Below are 18,746 nucleotides of genomic sequence, written 5' to 3'. Positions count from 1 at the left end.
CTGCCCCGCGGCCGGGCTGGGGCAAGATGGCGGCGGAGGCGGCGGACTCGTGGGGTGGGTGCGGCGGGGCCGGGGGCGCCGGGGGGTCCGGGGGCGCGGGGAGACCCCCGCCCCTCACCCGCTCCTCTCCCCACAGACGCCGACAGCTTCGAGGTGGTGGAGCCGGTGACGAAGCGGCTGGTGCCGGGGGTGGCCGGGGACCGCTGGGCCGGCGAGGATGAGGAGGACGATGTGAAGGTGCGGCGGGCGGGCCCTGCCGGGCCCCGCGGGGCGGGCAGGCGAGGCCGGGCGGCGGCGAGGCCGAGGGGCCGGGCCGCGTTCCGGAGCGCCCCCGGGACGCGGCCGGGCCCCCACGGGCCGCGGGGGCTCCTCGGGGCGGGTCCCGCGGCTCCACCCGGGCGGCAGCGACCCCGGGCCGGCCACGGCGGCGGGTCCAACGCCGGGCGAGCCCGGGCCGGGCTCTGCCCGGTGCCCCCCGGCCCCCGCTGCCTTGGGCGTGCAGGGGAGGAAAGGACAGACAGAGGCTCTGGAAGCCCGAAGTGGCGCCTCCTGCTCCCTGCGGGATCCACCTGCTGTTTCCCCGGTCCTGGGCGCTTTCCCGGCCCTTCCTGCCCCTCTCGGCCCGTGGCTGTCCCTGGGTGAGACGGCAGGGCCGGGTTTGATGACGGCAGTGCTGTGCTGGTGCTTCTCTGCTGACCAGAAACTTCTGGGTTGCCCCAGCACGTCTTTGCCACCTGTTCTTACCTCTTCACAGCCCTTGAAAAGGGTTGTTGCTCTGTTTCAGGGTAGTGTCTATTTGGGATTGGGGTTGAAACGTATGGATGACCATTCGCGGTGTCTCTGAAGGCAGAGGTTCCCCAGGGGCTGTTTGCTCCTGCTTGCTTCCAGCTGCCCCTTGGCAGGGTGGTGGTGCCACAGAACCCTCCTTTGCTCCCTGTTCATATGGATGATGCAAAGGGGTCCCAGGGAACACACAGGGAATGTGCCAGGTGGATTTCAAGGCCAGGTTGGATGGGGCTTGGAGCAGCCTGGTCTAGTGGAAGGTGTCCCTGCCCATGGCAGGGGATGGGACTGGATGGGCTTTAAGGTCCCTCCCAAACCAAACCAGGATTCTACGAGTAGAATTAGTCAATCAAAAAAGATCTTTTTGTTTCCAGTGCAGCCCTGGGACATTGTAACAGAGCCTGGGGATGGGATGGGTCACTGTAACAGGGGGGAAGGTTCCTGCAGTTCCTGCCCGGGAGTGTTGCTGGTGCTGGGTGAGGTTTGGGTTTGGTGGCCTGAACACTGTTACCAGAATCTCTGGAAAACACCAGCAGTTGCTCTCAGGGCCCAGGATGGGGTTCTGTCCATAAGCACTGTGAAAAGTAGTTCATCTTCTCTTCCAGAAAGCCAAAAGTTACCAAATGTCTGTGAGTTACATTTATCCACTTTCCTTCTTAAATGTAGTAACTGCCACAGCCCGGGGTGTCCCAGGTGACACCTGGGAGCAGCAGGACAAGGACAGGAGTGGGAACAGCAGCTCCAGGCCTGGGAACAGTGTGGGGCTGCAGCTGGGTGGGAGTTACACAGGTGTGTGTGGGATTTGTACACCTGGGGTTTGTCCAGGTTTAGCTCTGACTCCTCTCTGTGACATTTCCTGTTCCTCCTTCCTTGGGAAGCTTTCCTGCTGGGATGAAGCGTGTCCAGGAGAGCTGGACTGGGCTGGTTCTCCTGAACACACCTGGGGATTCTGTGTCTGTTTAACAGAGGAACAAAGTTTCCTCACGTGGAATCCCTGACTCCCAGACTGGTTTGGGCTGGAAGGGACCTTAAAGTTCATCCAGTCCCACCCCCTGCCATGAGCAGGGACACCTTCCACTGGCCCAGGTTGCTCCAGCCTGGCCTTGGACACTTCCAGGGATCCAGGGGCAGCCACAGCTTCTCTGGGCAACCTGTGCCAGGGCCTCCCCACCCTCTCAGGGAAGGATCTCTTCCCAATATCCCATCTATCCCTGTCCTCTGGCAGTGGGAAGCCATTTTACGTCTTACATTTTATATCTTACATGTAATAAGAATGCAGCTACTTAACTATTTCCAGGGGATTATGGATTTAGAACTGGAGCTCCATCTAGAGAGGATCCAGCAGAGGCAGGTGGTTTGTTTTGGTTTATTTTCCTTTGATTTGCTCTTCCTGCCCAAACCCCAAAGCCCCAGAGCTGGGCCGGGGGTGGTGTCAGGCTCTGGATTCCTCAGTGCAAGGGCCCCCTGTGGGGAAATTCCCACACGAGGGAAGTGACGTGGCCTAAACCAGCAGCACAAAGTGTTTTGTGAGCGGGATTGTCCGAGGGTATTTCACGCTCTGGAATGTGCTTTGTGTCTTCAGACCTGGAGTTTATTTTGGATGATTCTTTAGCAATGAACTTGCAGTAACTGTTAGCTGGGAAATGTCGACTTCCCCAGGTTTAAAATTAGCCCCTTTGGTAACAGAACTCCTCAGTGCTCCCCAGCACACGTGTTCCCAGCACTTGGGCCCCTGCCAGGGAATTTTGATGGATTGACTCAGTGCTGGCAGAGCCAGAGCTGGGCAGTGCCTGTTCCCACCCACGTGCCCTGGACCTGTCACTTCCCAGTCCTGTCTCCTTGGAAGTTGTTTCAGGAGCCCTGATGTAGTTGGGATGCAGAAACAGTGTTGAAATACTTGGAATAAAGGTGTTCTCTTGGAATTACTGTAGCAGTGCAACGACACAGCACTGAGGCAGTTTGCTCTTCCTCCGGGAGAGCTCCCTGGAGTTTATAGACCAGGCACAGCTGGCAGGACATGGAATTCCCTGGAGTTTATAGACCAGGCACAGCTGGCAGGACATGGAATTCCCTGGAGTTTATAGACCAGGCACAGGTGGCAGGACATGGAATTCCCTGGAGTTTATGGAGCAGGCACAGCTGGAAGGCCGTGGAATTCCCTGGAGTTCCTAGGCCAGCAGGGCTGGCAGGAGGGCTCTGCTGGGGGTCAGAGCATGTCCCATCACGTGCAGCCCCTGCCCATGTGCCCTCTGGGAGGTCTCCCACAGTGCCATGGAGTGTTTTCCCTGCATCCTTCCTGGCCAGGCCCTTCCCCTGGAGGTTGGCCCTGGTTCCCGGCCCTGGTTCCCAGCCCTGGCCATGGAGGATGGGGCAGGGGCAGAGGCAGCTCCTGCAGTGCTGAGTGCAGCTATTTAAGAAGTGGGCGTAACAAACTCTTAATTAGATGGGAGCTAAAATAATGCTGCTCCAGATTCAAGTCAGCTCCTTGGAATGTGGCAGGGAAGCCGAGTCCCTTGGAAGTGCCAATTAGCCGGGGTGAGCTGGTGGAGGGACTCGGTGTCTCCTTGCTGGGATCAGCATGTCCCAGTGGGACGTGGGGCTCTGCACCAACCCCTCTGGGGGAGCCTCCCAGCAAATCCCTGCCTGCTTTGCCTGGCCCCTCACATGACTGTTGGGAGGTGGGAACAGGGAATGATCTGTGGGTGGGAAGAGTCCTCTGGTGGCTCCTTTGCTTATAAAAAAGCAGCCGTCCGTGGTCATTGGTCAGGGGAGGTTTAGGTGGGATATCAGGAAGAATTTTTGCATGGAAAGGGTTGTCCAGCCCTGGCACAGCTGCCCAGGGCAGTGGTGGAGTCCCCATCCCTGGAAGTGTTCACAAAACACGAGGACATGGCACCTGGGGACTTGGGTTAGTGGTGAACATGGGGCTTGATGATTTTAGAGGTCCCTTCCCACCTGAACGATTCCCTGAAAACCTGTTCAAAACTGTGGTCTTGTGACTGTTGGGAGTTGGAATTCCTGCCTAAATCTGGGCTCCTTGTGTCCTCCTCTGCTTCCTGCCTCTTCCCCTGCTCCCACAGCCTGGCTGTGTGTGCTGGTGGTGTGTTGGCAGCAGCTCCAGGGAGGTTTTCACCTGAGCTCTGCAGTTCCATGGGCACCACGGGAATGCTTTCCCAGCACAGGGAGCGGGGCCCTGGGGGTGGTGTTGAACCAGAACAGCCTGTGCTGGTTTCAGATGGTTCCAGCAGAGCCACATCCACCTTCAGTGCTGTTCCAGGGTCTCATGATACAAGAAATGAGAATAAAGTCCTGTTTTGTGGGGGGGTGTTTGACTGTTTGTGACCTGGCTGTTGCAGCTATTGACATGAACTGATTGTTTGACCAAAAACTGCCTTTTTCTTGGAAAGAACTTGTCCAAAACAGCATGGATAGCCCCCAGAAACTGTTGTGCTGCAGCTCCCACCGCTCCCTCATTCTGACACGTGAGATTAATGGGTTTGTGGGCATTTAAAGAGGTTCAGAGTATCTCTAAAAGAATCTTTATTGCTTTCCAGGATAACTGGGATGATGAGGAGGAAGAGGAGGAGGTAAAGGAGACAGAGGTAAAACAAGGTAAGAGTTCAAGGTAACACTTGGCTCTGTATCAGCATCAGAACAGACACTGATTTTGTCTGGGGGGGTGTGAGGATCCAAACCCGGGCTGGGCTTGGGTTTAACAAAAGGGTGTCTTTACCTCTGTGTTCAGGCCCCAGTAGCTGAGCTGGGTGGCTTTGGGTGTTTATGCTTGTGGGGGGGAAAAATCTCATCCTCAGAACTCCTGAGAGCTGCATTTATTGTTCCATGTCTTACAGAACCGAAAGTTTCAGAAAAAAAGAAAATAGCAGAAAAAATCAAAGAAAAAGAAAAGCTACAGAAGAAAAAGCAAGAGGAGCTTAAAAAAAGGGTAAATCCTGATTTCTTCTGGGTCATATAAATTGCAGAGGGCAGGTTTGATGGGTTGTTTTGGAGGTTGAACAAGACCTGCAAAGGTCTTGACTCGTCTGACAGACCAACCTTAGGTGTTGTAGGGGATCCCACCCAGGGCTTTAGTTCCTGTGTGATTGAAGCAGTGATGGGAGCAGTGTGACCCCAGTTCCTTTGGGTGCACCACGGGATGGCACAGGCAGGTGTGGGAGCTCAGTGTGCTGTTCCTTCCCATGGCTCATGAGATGCCCATTCCTTGGCACGGGGCATTGCTCCAGGGGGGGTTCCCAGGCTGTGCCCAGGCTGACCCGAGGCAGGAGGGGGCAGTTCAGTGGCCCTGCAGGAGCCCCCACGTCCCAAAGGTGCCATTTTCTCCTGTGCATTTCCCCCCCAGTTAGAGGCACCAGAGGAGCAGAAGGAGCTCACACCAGAAGAACAGTTGGCAGACAAACTACGGCTAAAGAAGCTACAAGAGGAGTCAGACCTGGAGTTAGCAAAGGAAACATTTGGTGAGTGTCAAATCAATCAACCTGCAGAGCCTGCAAAGGCTGAGCAGGGCTTGGCTCTCAGCACACTGAGCTGTGGCACTGAGAGCAGAGAACTGGCAGAGATGCTGATGCACAGCAGCATTCCTCAAAGAGGGAAGTGTCTTCCCTTGATTACAGTGGGTGATTCAGCTCATTGCTCAGGGGAAATGGTGCTGTGAGTTGTCAGAGTGCAGTGCTTGGGGGTGCACTGGATACCACTGCAAAGAACCAACCTGAGTTTTGCACTCAGGAGCCTGAGACAGGAATGGTTTATCTGAGGGGAAAGGGGCCTCGTGCAGTGCAGGTTGTCCAGAGAACAGGAATAGCTGGGTCAAACTCCCGAGCTTGAAAGAGGGTTAGAGGCAGACTTTGGACAAGGGGGAATGGCTTCCCACTGCCAGAGGGCAGGGTTAGATGGGATACTGGGAATGATTCTCCCCTAGGAGGGTGGGGAGGCCCTGGCACAGGTTGCCCAGAGAAGCTGTGGCTGCCCCTGGATCCCTGGAAGTGTCCAAGGCCAGGTTGGACGAGGCTTGGAGCAACCCGGGCTAGTGGGAGGTGTCCCTGCCCATGGCAGGGGTGGGACTGGATGATCTTTAATGTCCCTTCCAACCCAAACCGTTCCAGGATTCTTTGAAATTACAGAGTTTGCAGCAAAATCCCCTCCTGTAAGGCCAAGGAGTCAGGGCTGGCTCTGTGAGGAGCAGAGCTCAGTGAGGGGGGAGCAGCCAGGCCAGCTCCGGGGTCACCTTTTAGGGTCCCAGCTCATGTTCTCTGTAACCTCTCTCTTTCCACGCAGGTGTAAATAACACTTGTGGAATAGATGCCATGAATCCCTCTACAAAAGATGACTTCACGGAATTTGGCAAACTCCTCAAGGAGAAAATCACACAGTACGAGAAGTCGTTACATTACGCCGGGTTTTTGGAAGCGTTAGTTCGGGACATCTGTATTTCCTGTAAGTTCAGCCAGCCCACAACTGCTGCCACACTGGGATGGAGCTGGAGTGGAAAACATGCTGTGATAGGGAATGTTCAGTGGAGGTGGCTCTGTGGAGTTTGCACTAAATGAAGCACTGACCTGATTCCATTCCCACGAAGTCCGTTAAGGATTCTCTCATACCAGAACTGCTCTTTCTGCACATCAGTGAGAGACAGTCATTTAAAAAGTGTGAATTTTTATACTTATCTAAATCCTGCATGTTTTCCTTGAAGCCTTTTTTAATAATAATAATAATAACAACAATAATAATAATAAATAAAAAATTATTCTCTAAGGCAGATAACTTGAGTTTCCCTCATCTGGGAGGAAACTATTCTAAAATTGAGTTTGTGTAATTCTGGGACTGCAGATTAATTGTTCTAGAATTCAGTGTGTAACTACAGTGAGAAACTACTTCAAACTCCTTTTCCCACTGCCCTGGTGGCTGAAGCACTTGGAGAACTCAGTGGGATGTGTCCTGTCCTGTCCCCAGTTGTCCTTCAGGGAGCAGTAACTGGATCCCAGTCAGGGTAAATCCAGCTATCCTGGCTGGCAGCTGGGACCTTCCATCTCAGACAGATTCCAGAGCCTCTGAGGGGAGGGACTGCCAAGGTCTCACCATTTAGTGACAATAATTTATTGTTAATCCACTGCTCCTTTTGATACATTTTACTGTTTCCGTATTTTCCTCTTCAGAGGCCTCATTAGAACTCTTGTGTTCAGTAACTTAATTTGCAAGTTTTACCTTCTGCAACACACAGGCTTCTGAGGTACCAGCTGGAATCCTTGTTAGGATTGTAAGGACCAGAACCTTTCACTCTGATTTGGTGATTTAAATGAACATCTTGCCCATAGTTACACTAATGCTTGGCTCTAGTTTGAGAGGCTGTTGATGTTACTTAACATTTGACTGCATTGTAAGAACACTGATAAGGAATCTTTTTCTTTTATCCTTTTTTCCCCCCAATGCAGTGGAAGTGGATGATTTGAAAAAGATCACAAACACTCTGACAGTACTATGCAGTGAAAAACAAAAACAAGAGAAGGTGAGATTGCTCAGGGCTCACAGCACCTGCGGGGCTCCCCTGGGAAGGGGTGACAGGGTCACTCTGACTTAACTGCTGGGTTTGGGGTGAGTGGGAGCAGGAGGGGAAATGGGCCCCCTGGATGCTGCTGTAGTGTTAAATCCTCTTTGCTGTGTGAGGTGAGCAGGAGTTGATTGACTCTTGAGATTCCAGGCAAAACATGGATTGATTTCCAACCAGAGAGTGGGTGGGGTGGGAACATCACCACTGGTACGTTGAGCACAGGGTATGTGAGTGCTCCTACCCAGTGGGGTCACTGGCTGGGGCAGTGACAGAGCCCTGGGCATGTCCAATAAACCTCCTCCTCCCCCTCCTGCAGAATAAAGCCAGAAAGAAGAAAAAAGGGGTTGTTCCTGGAGGGGGGCTGAAGGCGACGATGAAAGATGACCTGGCCGACTACGGGGGCTACGACGGCGAGTACGTACAAGACTTTGAAGACTTCATGTGACATTTATCTTCCTTCTGTTGTCTTTCTGTTGCCCATAATCCCTTAAACATGTAGCACAACTTTTCTTCCTTTAAATTCTGCCAAATGCTACAATCAGAATTGCAGTATCTGTGTGCTGGGGGTTGGACGTGCCCAGCCCCGGGCGGAAGCTCCGGGCAGGGGTAGAAGGGAAAAGGTCTGAAAATTGCAATTAAAACCCCAAAATTCTGATAATGGGCACTGCTGCTGTTTAATTTGATAGCAACAGCCACTAAATTGGGAAGGAATTGGAAAGGGGTGAAGGATTACAACCAGCACAGCTCCATGGCATGGCCTCCCCTGCCCCAGTCCAGGGCCGGGGCCGTGAGCACGAGCAGTTTGCAGCAAGGGCAGGGTGTGCACGTAGAGTTCCAGTCGCTTTGTCTTGAGTTAGAGCTTGAGGTTCTCAGTATTTTGGGAAGGGCACTGCTAACTTCAGTGTGGGATACTGCACCTGGGAGCCTGTCCCCTGGGCCAGCCCCTGCTCCACAGCCTGACACCTGAGCAGCAGCTGCTGGGGCAGAGCGAGGCAAACCCACTTGTGTCTCCAGGATGAACTTTAGTTCTATTCACCTAAATTTCTACTAATGCAGCTGTTGGGGTGGGTGTTCTTTAACAGTTAATTAATGGGTTTAAGTGTAAAACAAAAACCAAACCACAAGACTTCCTTGGGGCTCTCCTGGGTTGTGGTGGGTCTTTCATGACTCGGCCCTTTTCTTCCATTAAAAACCAAACTTGCTTTGCAAACTGCAGCAGTTCCTCCGGTTGGGCAAATTGTTATGTTAACAATTACAACATCTGCAATGTTTTATAAAGCAACTAATTTAATAAAAATCACTATTGAGGACTTCACCAGGCTGGCCTTGGAGCAGTTCTTTTGGGACTGACAAGAAGTACCTGAAGAGGGAGCTTTGCAAAGCTAAGCTGTGCTGGGTCTGTGCCGACTGCCTGAGCCTGGAAAGGTGGTTAATATTTATATAAATATTTATATTTAATATCTAGATTAATATTTAATAACAGAAAGAATTCATTTGCACTCAATTACTTCTTTTACTTCAGGACAGTAGAAGTAGGAATGTGCTGTTTGGAGCTATACAAGACTTTAGAAAACAAGCCCAGTCTAATCAGACTGGACTCAGAGAATGGATTATCCTCGTGTGTACCTGAAACCTTTACTAATTCTGCTTATTCCACCCCCTTGTACTGGATATTCTGCACAGCTGTTTGGATACAATTCCTGGGGTGCTCCCTCCCCCCACCCCACAATTTAAAGGGCTGCTGGATCTCTGGTCCATCCCCACCTGCGCCACTCTATCTACTGGTGACTCCAGTAATTTATAAACAATAAGATTTATTATTATACAAACACAATTTTAGGTTAACACAGTCTCAGCATTTAAAATATTTACAACCACCACCAGATTTTTAGAGTAACTCTCAGCAGCAGAGCCCTGGGAGCAGGTCCCTGATAAAATCTCTGTTATCAGCACTGACCCTGCAGGAAGTGTTGCAGCCGGGCTGTGCTCCAGGGCTGGAATTCAGTTGGATAGCAGGTCATTGAGGCAGCAGCCTGTCTGAGGGTCCTTCAGCAGGGAATTCACCACATCATAGAACTTGTGGTCATAGGCCAGCCTGTAGTAGGTGTAAATGTCCTCACAGTGGGCCAGGAACCGCTTCAGGTTCTTCAGAGCAGCATCAGCAGGGGGGTGTTGTTGGACCCTGGAAACAATTGCACTGTAACTGAAACAGAAAAGCTTCCCAGGCACAAAGAGACTCCTGGTCTGGGCCTGTAACAAGAGCTCCCTGTTTGTCCGGCTCAGGAACAAGGGTGGAGCTCCTTCCACACTGTGCTCAGGAAACTAAACCTGCAAAGAAATTGTCCCTGCTGGGGTGGGGGTGGGAGGCCCTGGCACAGGTTGCCCAGGGAAGCTGTGGCTGCCCCATCCCTAGAATTGTCCAAGGCCACGTTGGACAGGGCTTGGAGCAACCTGGGATTGTGGAAGGTACCCCTGAGTTGGAACAGGGTGAGCATTAGGGTCTCTCCCAACCCAAACCATTCCAGGATTCCATGATTCTGCCTCCAGCCCCTGCATATCATGAGAAAGGTTTGACACTTTCATGCTGTCAGAGCTGCTCCTCCCAAGGTCCCTGTGGAGAACAAAGCTGCCCCTGGAGCACAGAACTCACTTCTTGGCCACCTCCTCGAACAGGCTGGGCCTTAGTGGCCTCTGCTGCTTGAACTCCTCCAGGTAGGTGAAGTCCCCCTTGGTGATCACCTGGTGGTGCAGAACCTCAGCCCAGTCTGGGAGGAACTCGTAGGCCTCAGCCACGATGGCTGCCTGCAGGGAGAGCGGGGGCTGCAGTGACTCACAGGAAAGGGCTGAGGGCACAGAAAATACTGGAACAGTTCAGGTCTTCTGCTTGGCCCATCTCTTGATCCTGCTCTTGAGAGCAGCTGAGTGCAGAGGAACAAAGGTAACAAAGTACAGCACATAATCCTCCTTAACCCCTAAAAAAGATGTCAGAGGGGGGTTGTCTGTTGTCTTTTAGATAAACCCTTTTGTTTCTTATTTCCAAATTTACAAACTGATGGATGCCAATGTAAATTAGATGTAAAACCCATCCGGTCCCACCTCCTGCCATGGGCAGGGACACCTTCCACTAGCCCAGGTGGCTCCAAGCCCCGTCCAGCCTGGCCCTGGACACTTCCAGGGATCCAGGGGCAGCCACAGCTTCTCTGGGAAACCTGTGCCAGGGCCTCCCCACCCTCACAGGGAAGAACTTTTTCCCAATATCCCATCTAATCCTGCCCTCTGGCAGTGGGAAGCCATTCCCTGTGTCCTGTCCCTCCAGGCCCTTGTATATCCCAGGATATATATTTGGGACAACAGCCCCAGGCCGTGGTGGCCCCGTGGAAGGGTTGGGCAGTGCCCCCAGGACACGGTGCCCGGGTTGTGCTCTGTGAAACAGCCCTTGCCAACAGTGACCCGAGGGAGCCCAGCTCACCTGGTAGAACCTGGGCAGGGCCAGGATGGTGCCCATCAGGTCCTGCCTGCCCAGGTTGATGATCCTGGTGCTCTGCCCCGAACCCAGGAAGTGCAGCTGGAGCGTGATGAGCCTGGTGAGGCGGCGGCAGCGCAGGGACTGCCGCACACAAGAGTCCTGGAACAACAGAGATCAGAGCAGCCCTGAGAGCAGCCAAGAGCTCAGAGCTGGGCAGGGATGGAGAGCACTGCAGGTTTAGCACTGACCATATTCCAGTAGTTTTAAACATACCTTCACTCCCCACATCCATCATAATACTTCCACCATAATCACACTCTGATTTAAACACTTTGTTCTACTCTTACTCATTAAGCTCCTGGTCCCTGCTCTGAAACTGGGGAACTGAACTGTAACCCCAGGGGTTAAAGCCTGAGCAGGGGCAGCACAGCACCCTGGGGCACAGCTGTTACTGGGGCTGCTGGAGCCGCTGGGCTGGCACAGACAGAGATTCCTTGGCTCTTTTTCCAAAGGCCAGGATGCTGCAAACCTTCCCCAGAGCAGCTCTGTGTGTTCTCCCAGCTCAGCCCACTCCTGACGTGCTCCCAAATCTATACACAAGTCATTCCACTCCACCTCACTTTACCTTGGAGTAACTTTCTGCTGCATCAATGAAGAGAGTCAGAGCTTTCAGCAGCAGCTTCTTTAAATTTGCAACATCCTGGAGAGACTCCTCTGAAACAGGAAAAAAAAAAGGAATAACCAATTATTTATAAAGGTAAGTTACAAAAATCCCTCCCAGTGCCAGGTCTGTCCCTGGTGGTGCCTCAGAAAGCAACAACAGACTAAATCAGAATTTTTGTTTTAAAAAAGCAGGAAAAAGCACGCTCGCTGCCTGTTCAGTTGTTAATGGACCACAGGTACTGCTGGAGCCTGGCCAAGTGATTGCAGAAGTGGAAAGGAACCCCAGGCACATATTAGTGGTAGATCCCAGCAGTGACTATTATCAGATCAATTCAGAAATCGTTGGCACAGCTCCTGCTTTAGCTGCTGGCCCAGCACTGGCTGCTGGCTCTGCAGAGCTCCCTGTGCCCCCAGCCCCTCCCAGCTGGGCAGGGCTCACACAGGGCACCTTGAGCTCTTCCCTTGCACAGACACAAACCCAACACTTCACATACACACTCTGTACAAAACCACCGTGTCCCATCCTGTCCAAGGGAGGAAAACGTGGCTTGTCCCATGTGAGGTACCACAGGAACGGTACATCAAGTAAGAGCCAAAAATGCCCCTCTTTGGAGAACACCCAGGCAGTCAGGAACTGTCAGGGACAAGAACCGCCCAGGCCGGGCAGGCAGGAGCAGTTTAAGGGGCGTTCTCAGACAAGCAGAGAGGCGTTCCCTCCTCCTCCCCCTGCCCCGGGCTGTCGGCACTGACCCCAGGGCCGGGACTCGATGAGTTTGAGCTGGGTGCGGGCGGCGGCCTCGTGGTTCTCGCCGATCTCCCTGCACATGCTGAAGCACAGCGCGATCATGTTGTGCTTCTCGCTGTCCCCGGGCCGGCAGCGCTTGATGTACTCGAGCAGCGCCGTCTTCAGCGTCCCACTCTGGGGAGGGAGGGCACACTGAGCCTGGGGCTTGGCTTTCACCCACACTCTGGTACCCGCAAGCAACTCTGGCACAACGTTCCAAAAAGTGATCGTTACAGCCTCCATACTTGAGAGTCATCCCTGGGCTCAACTACATCCTGCTGGGCAAGAAAATCCAGCACCTGTGCATTTCTCTACTTACAAATGTCAAAAGTGACTTGATTTGTTTTAAACAAAGCTATGAATATTATGGTTTTTAAAACCCCCATGAAACTTTAACTGGAAGTAAAAGCAAAGCAGGACATGAAAACTCTGACAATGCCAAGTCTGAAGTTTCAATGCCGCTCTCACTGCAGCCCTGAACTAATTAGAAAAAACTGGTTCAACTAAACCTAGAATAACCCCAGAATTCACTTATTTCTATGAAACAAGACTCACAGTTCCCGCACTGCAATAAGTAAAATCCTCAGGTAATTCCTCGCTGTGTAAACATCAGTTTCTGACGCAGTCCCTGAGTGTTCCCCCCCCCCCTCCTCCACGTACCGGGTCCAGTTTCTTCCTCATGAGCACCTCGAAGTGCTGCCTGTGGTGCAGCAGCTCGAAGATGTAGCTCATCTCCGTGTACCGGCCGATGCCCGTCAGCAGCCGCACCTGCGGGACCCAGGGCTGAAAACCTGGGCCAGGGCAGGGCGGGCACAGGGGCCACCCCAGCCTGGCACAGGGGCCACCCCAGCCTGGCACACGTTCCCCTGCAGCCACAGGGGGTTATTTTTAAACCAACCTACTGCATCCTTTTTACAGTGAGGTGAAAGGACATCGTTTCACCAAATAAAAATAGGCAGGGAACATTTTAGCATGGACACCATCCCACTGGGCATGACCCAGGAATGAAAAATGCCCAACAGCCCAGTAACACATATCATCACATTTCACCAGTGACTGAATTACTCTGACATTCCCATTCCAGTCACTACACTGTTGCCACCTCACTATTCCACTATCTCCACCTCTTTTTCCAGAGAAGTCATTTAAGAGCATCTGCGACATAAAAACCATCACCTGCACACAGCAGACCAAACACTCAAGACCAGTCACTCAGAGGTGAATGACTGAACTCCATCCCTGGAAGTGTCCAAGGCCAGGTTGGACAGGGCTTGGAGCAACCTGGGCTGGTGGAAGGTGTTCATGCCCATGGCAGGGGGTGGGACTGGTCCCCTCCAACCCAAGGCAGTCTGGGATTCTGGGATTCCATCACACACCTACTCCCCACACTGCTCACAGCAAAGCTACTGCTATAGTGTACAGGGACCCCTTCCCACAGCCCCTGGGCAGGCACATCCAGCCCCCCAGACACGTACCACCAGTCCATACTCCTCCTTAGGAGCCAGGTGCTGGTCGGTGAGGAGCCGTGCTGCCTGAAGGACTCGGGTGATCCCTTCCATGTGACAAGTCAGACTGAAGCATTTGTGGGCCAGGATCAGCAATTCTGTAACTGAAGAACAAAAGAACTCCAGGTGACTCTCCAGAAGGGATGCCATCCCTGCAGAGGATGCACAACCTCTCCAGGGACAAACAGCAGAACTGCAGGAGAAAGTTGAGCTACGATGGTTCTCCTGTGCAATCCTAAGGAGTAACAGTTTCCCTAAGAGTGTTCATTCAGTCTGGGGGAAAGTCTGGGGGTTTTGGATCATTTTCTGAAACATTATTTTATTTCACACACACAAAACTTCCAAGCTCCTCCACCAAAAGCTGACTAACAGATAAATATATCAGCACCCCTCCACCTGCCAGCTCTGCACTGGGAAAAGGAAAGCCACAAGTTTTGCATCTGAGTTTGAAAAACCATTCCATTTCTAACTCTGATTAATATGAAGAAAGTCACAACATCCTCCTTCAAAATTTCAGGTCACTTAATGTGATATGACACTTAAATGACACACTGATCTACTGTGCACATACTCATCTCGATTACTTTAATATCAAATTAAATTTAATATCAGATTTGAGATGAGTAATGAAGATCTCCCTCAGCATTGCTTCTCCTCCTTGTGCTGTGATTTTAAAGCACACAATGCCACCCTGGTTACACCAAGCATGATTTGCCATTTACTCACTGCACGACAGTTCCCCCCGTGGGACAGAGGCAATTTTATCCAGTAACTTCATGCCAAGCAAGGTGTGATCCTGGCACAGCTTGGCAAGCTCCAGGAATGCCTGGCTCTCCACTGTAGGGTTCAGAACCTGCTTCTGTCCTGTGGCCAGAGAGAGAACCATGTCACTGCTGCTAACTGTTCAGGAGAGAACAATTCTTACTTTTTATTATTAACAAAAAAATCCCAAACAAACCAATCTGACTCCATCCAGACTGACTGAGGACTTGGGACTACAATCCTAAAGACACTTTTGACGTTATTTCTTTGCCAGTTCAACTGAATGAAATCCTACTGAACAACCATATTGCTGTATTTCTCATTTCACAAAGTAAAAGAAAAGAAAGGTAAAAAAACCCTCTGGCCTTTTTTTAAAAAATATTAAATTCATGTTCATGAAAAATAAAACCTTAACTACTGCAACACCACAGTGTACACAAAACAACAATAAATAAACATTTGTGTAAAACCTTCAGCCCAAACTGAATGTAATTAGCACCCCAGTATCTCGAGAGCAAGGGCTGTTTTTCAGACACAAACACCACCCTCAGAGACCAAACCCACTACAATCCGAGGCCGAGGCCGTTCCCACCTTTGCCCTCTGCAGGTGCCAGCAGCTCCTGGGTGATCTGCTCTGCCAGCAGCTGTGCCACAGCCCCGGGCTGCAGCCCCTGGCAGGTGATGAAGGCCTGTGCCCTGCGGCCCCGCTCTGGCCCGCGCCCCGCCAGGATGGCCCGAAGCACCTGCTCAGGGTCCTGCGCCGACATCTCACTGAAGGAGCAGCTCAGTTCCTGGGAAACACACGGGCACTCAGGAAACCCCAGCCCAGAACAGCCCTGACCTGCAGGACATGGTCCTGACCACCTTCTCCAGGCAGGATTTGCAGCTCCGCACTCCCCAAGCCAGGGACAGAGGGAATTTCTTGAACCAAATATAAACCTTAACACCTTAACAATATTTCCTCCCAAACAAGGAATTGTGTTCTACTTATGAGTCTCCTTTTCCTCTCCTCTACATACCACAAACTCCCAGTGAAAGAGAGAAACTAGATTTCACATTTGGAAGGGCAGTGGGTGAGGCTCTGCTGTAACATCATAGCTTCACCAAATTACAAATTAATCAAAAAACGTACCTCAGAAACACATTGATTGACCCTTAATTCAAAAGTGTGGACATCCAGGTACAGGCCAGAAGGATATGGATGGGGTAACAGGGAACAAGGCAGCCACATGACTAATTCTTCTCAGCAGCTCAAACCTAAAGCGCTCACTCTGAACATTCAAGGCATGAAAAATTCTGTAGGAAAATCTAAGAACCTCTGTGACAAGGATGATATTTTCCCTGCCTGGTCAGAGCACGTGGGACTGCTGAGCCACTGCAGGCCCTGGGGAAAGGTTGCCCCTGCACTGCACTCTGTGCTGAACCCCAAGGGAGCTGCTGCCCTGTGTGCTCCAGTCTGAGGGATTCGGGGGGACAGCCCTCAGCCAGGGCCTGAGGCAGAGTGCTGGGTCAGCAGCACGTGCTGGGAAGATCATCAAAAGGGCCCAGCAGAGAGCCCCAGGCTGAACTGTGGCTCAGTGGGGTCAGGGCAGGGCCTGGGGAGCTGGGACCAGAGCTCCTTTCAGCCCCTCATGCCCAGGGAGCATCCGGCCTTTTTCCACACAAAGGGTCAGTAACTTCACCCTCTGCAGTTCTGAGCTTCCTTCACCCCCCTTATCCCTCCTGGCCAGAGCTGCAGCCCAGGCTGGCACACACTGAGCCTGTGTGCCCACAGGGTGGTACCTTGGAGAGCTCGTACAGGCATAGGACCTGCCTGCAGTAGTTCCTGCCGTGCACACACTCCTCTGTGAGAGCCTTCAGACAGGCCACCACCTCATCTGCTGGACAGGCAGCCACCAGGTGTGTCCAGTCTTCTAAGCTGGAGGCTGGAAACAAAAAAAAAAGGAACCATAAGGTTTTAGGGTACAAACAATATGACAGAAGAGAAGTAAGCCAATATATCCACACTAATATCTCAGATATAAAATTCCTAGACATAAGATTATATAAGGGTTCAGCAGACTTTCTGATGGGTTAGGATTCACTGACTCCCTGTCTATTCAGCTTTGCACATGTCAGTGTTAGTTCCAGCTGACAGTTTCTCACTCAGACTTCATAAATATGCAGAGAACTTTATAAATAAACACTCTCAGCCTTAGCCTTGCTATTAATAAATACTAAACCCTTTGTAATGCCCAAAGAAGTCAGAGAAATCTATTACTTGAAGGATATCCCTGTTTTCAGCTCCAGAAAAAGAAATATTTCCCAGTGTGCCTTTTCCAAAAGCAGGAACAGAGATGAAGTTTCAGTGCTGCTTTACCATTACTGGGAACTGAAAGGAAAGGTTCAGGGACCATGGAAGCTGCACACAGAAACACCCTGCCTGAAGCACACAGAGGCAATGGGCATTGCAAGGCTTCAAATTCCTTCCCCGAGGGGATTTATGAGCCAAGAAGAGAAACCACTGCCACAAACACCTATTTCCTGCAGAAATCTGAGGGAAATGAGCAGTGTAACGAGGGAGGAAGAAGCCAGTGGCAGGTCAGCAGGGGATGAGCTGTGCAGGGCTGAGGGAAGGGGTTACTCACAGCCTGGGGCTCTGCCCTCCCGGGGTGCCTCGGCCGCGCTGGGGCTGTGTCTGTGCTCCGCCAGCAGAGCCTCAACGTCGGGGTGCAGCTCGTGCAGCCCAGCCTGCCCCGAGGCCAGGGCCCTGCAGTGCAGCACCAGGGCCAGGTCCCTGTGGCAGCACTGGAAGTACCTGCAGACCCTGCTGGCCTCATGCACGCTGCCGTCGTCCAGCAGGGCCCCCACCAGCCCCCACAGCGCCGCCTCCTCCGCGCCGGCCGGGGCCTGCCGGGGCTCCAGAGCCACCAACCCCAGCTCCAGGGACTGGGGCGAGTTCAGGGCGGGCAGCCTGGAGAAGGAGAACTCCTTGGCCAGGCTGGCAAAGGACAGGTCCCTGCTGGCCACGGCAGGGGAGGGACACGGGGACTGCTCCGAGCCCTCGGCCGCCCGGGACATTTCCTGTGCGATCCGACAGATCCACATCTGCTTCTCCACTTCTTCCAGCTGCTGCAGGGACACCGAGGCATCCTTGGCCAGCCAGTGGCCAGCCAGGGTGAGCAGCAGGTGTCTCTCCATAATGCTGGTCACCCCCTCCTCCCCTGAGGATTCCAACATTGAGTTTGCCTGATCGAGGAAAAAACTGGCTGCGGCTTGGCTGGAGATGGAATGTTTCAGGAAGGTGTCGTTGCACTTCTTCCAGAACTCAGCTCTGGTCTGGGTTTGATGCCACTGTCCAACCTCTCTTAAACGATGTAGATCTCTCAGAACCTGTAAAATTCACAAAGGTTTTAAATAATCCTGTTTCCAAGGAAGAAAACTCACATTGAAACATGGAATTTGGGCAAGTGTCTCAATATGCAACAAGTCACAGAATTCCAGAATGGAATATCATCTCACTCCACCCTCTGTCGTGGGCAGGGATGGGCAAATCCAAGTATTTTTCTCCCAAAAATAACACTGATTGCATAGCAAGTAAACAATGGTAAAAAGGAAGGACAGTTGTACTGTCCTTTGCAGCTCAGCACTTACAGCCAACAAGTTTTGTGCTCTTGCATTTAGAACAAAAAGTGATTTAAAGGGATGTCTGTGTTTCAGGAGGGATGAGAGGTTGCATCCTGGCCTCTGGCAGCCCCAGGAGGATGAAGGTGCCCATCACCCCTGGACTGCACTGTACCTCCCGTGTGACCACGCTGTCCACCGGCAGCTCGGCCAGTGCTGCGACCTCCCGGGCCAGGCAGAACATCCCCTTCTCCTGCAGCTGCTCCAGGATGGACCTGCACTCCCTCTGGAATGTCTCCAGGCTGCAGCTACTCAGGATGGAGCGGTTCATGGGTATGGAGGAATCCTTCAGGCTCTCACTGAGGGCACAGAGTTTCTTCACGTAAGGGCCTGGTTTGAGAGGATGAACAACAAAAGGCAGCTGGTTTCAGATCTGAGGGAACTCTGCTGCTTCCCTCGGTGCCCAGCCCTGCCAGAGGGCACGGGATTCACAGGGGAACATGTATTTACCATCCAGGAGAAGATTTTCTGCTGCAGCAAAGAGCTGTAGGAGCTTTCCCAGCTCGTAGTCCGTCCTGCACTGCTGCATCATCAGCTCCAGAAGGAACAGTGCTTGTGACT

General features: G+C 52.3%; 2 protein-coding genes across 2 annotated transcripts in view; one reads left to right on the top strand and one right to left on the bottom strand.

Annotated features, from left to right (window-relative positions):
- Nucleotides 1–8,657, top strand: EIF3J (eukaryotic translation initiation factor 3 subunit J). The gene is made up of 8 exons (XM_027688203.1): nucleotides 1–54; nucleotides 137–237; nucleotides 4,338–4,395; nucleotides 4,635–4,726; nucleotides 5,141–5,255; nucleotides 6,073–6,231; nucleotides 7,227–7,300; nucleotides 7,659–8,657. Exons 1-8 carry the CDS (start codon nucleotides 27–29, stop codon nucleotides 7,785–7,787), a joined length of 756 nt encoding a protein of 251 aa, XP_027544004.1. The 5' UTR covers nucleotides 1–26; the 3' UTR covers nucleotides 7,788–8,657.
- A 481-nt stretch (nucleotides 8,658–9,138) lies between these two features.
- The window catches only part of SPG11 (SPG11, spatacsin vesicle trafficking associated), a 29,003-nt gene continuing 19,395 nt past the window's right edge, over nucleotides 9,139–18,746 (bottom strand). Inside the window, exons 28-40 of the mRNA XM_027688204.1 lie at nucleotides 18,636–18,744; nucleotides 18,301–18,515; nucleotides 17,150–17,894; nucleotides 16,305–16,447; nucleotides 15,115–15,313; nucleotides 14,487–14,624; nucleotides 13,731–13,864; nucleotides 12,916–13,023; nucleotides 12,222–12,390; nucleotides 11,434–11,522; nucleotides 10,812–10,967; nucleotides 9,993–10,144; nucleotides 9,139–9,524 (exon numbers count right to left, since the gene is read on the bottom strand). Of these exons, the coding sequence (XP_027544005.1) occupies nucleotides 9,344–9,524; nucleotides 9,993–10,144; nucleotides 10,812–10,967; nucleotides 11,434–11,522; nucleotides 12,222–12,390; nucleotides 12,916–13,023; nucleotides 13,731–13,864; nucleotides 14,487–14,624; nucleotides 15,115–15,313; nucleotides 16,305–16,447; nucleotides 17,150–17,894; nucleotides 18,301–18,515; nucleotides 18,636–18,744 (2,538 nt within the window). The 3' untranslated portion in view covers nucleotides 9,139–9,343. The remainder of the gene's footprint in view (nucleotides 9,525–9,992; nucleotides 10,145–10,811; nucleotides 10,968–11,433; nucleotides 11,523–12,221; nucleotides 12,391–12,915; nucleotides 13,024–13,730; nucleotides 13,865–14,486; nucleotides 14,625–15,114; nucleotides 15,314–16,304; nucleotides 16,448–17,149; nucleotides 17,895–18,300; nucleotides 18,516–18,635; nucleotides 18,745–18,746) is intronic.

This window comes from Neopelma chrysocephalum, unplaced genomic scaffold (assembly GCF_003984885.1).
Source record: "Neopelma chrysocephalum unplaced genomic scaffold, ASM398488v2 Primary Assembly neopelma1_75, whole genome shotgun sequence".
Taxonomy (NCBI): Eukaryota; Metazoa; Chordata; class Aves; order Passeriformes; family Pipridae; genus Neopelma; species Neopelma chrysocephalum.
Note: the sequence above shows the minus strand (reverse complement) of the source record. Positions and strands in the feature narration are given on the sequence as shown.

Bases quoted from the DNA above. Each gene is read 5' to 3' on its own strand.
- EIF3J (XM_027688203.1), top strand. From the start codon at position 27: ATGGCGGCGGAGGCGGCGGACTCGTGGG. The intron at 55-136 runs GTGGGTGCGGCG...CTCTCCCCACAG, and splicing joins GGAGGCGGCGGACTCGTGGG to ACGCCGACAGCTTCGAGGTG. The intron at 6,232-7,226 runs GTAAGTTCAGCC...CCCCCAATGCAG, and splicing joins TCGGGACATCTGTATTTCCT to TGGAAGTGGATGATTTGAAA.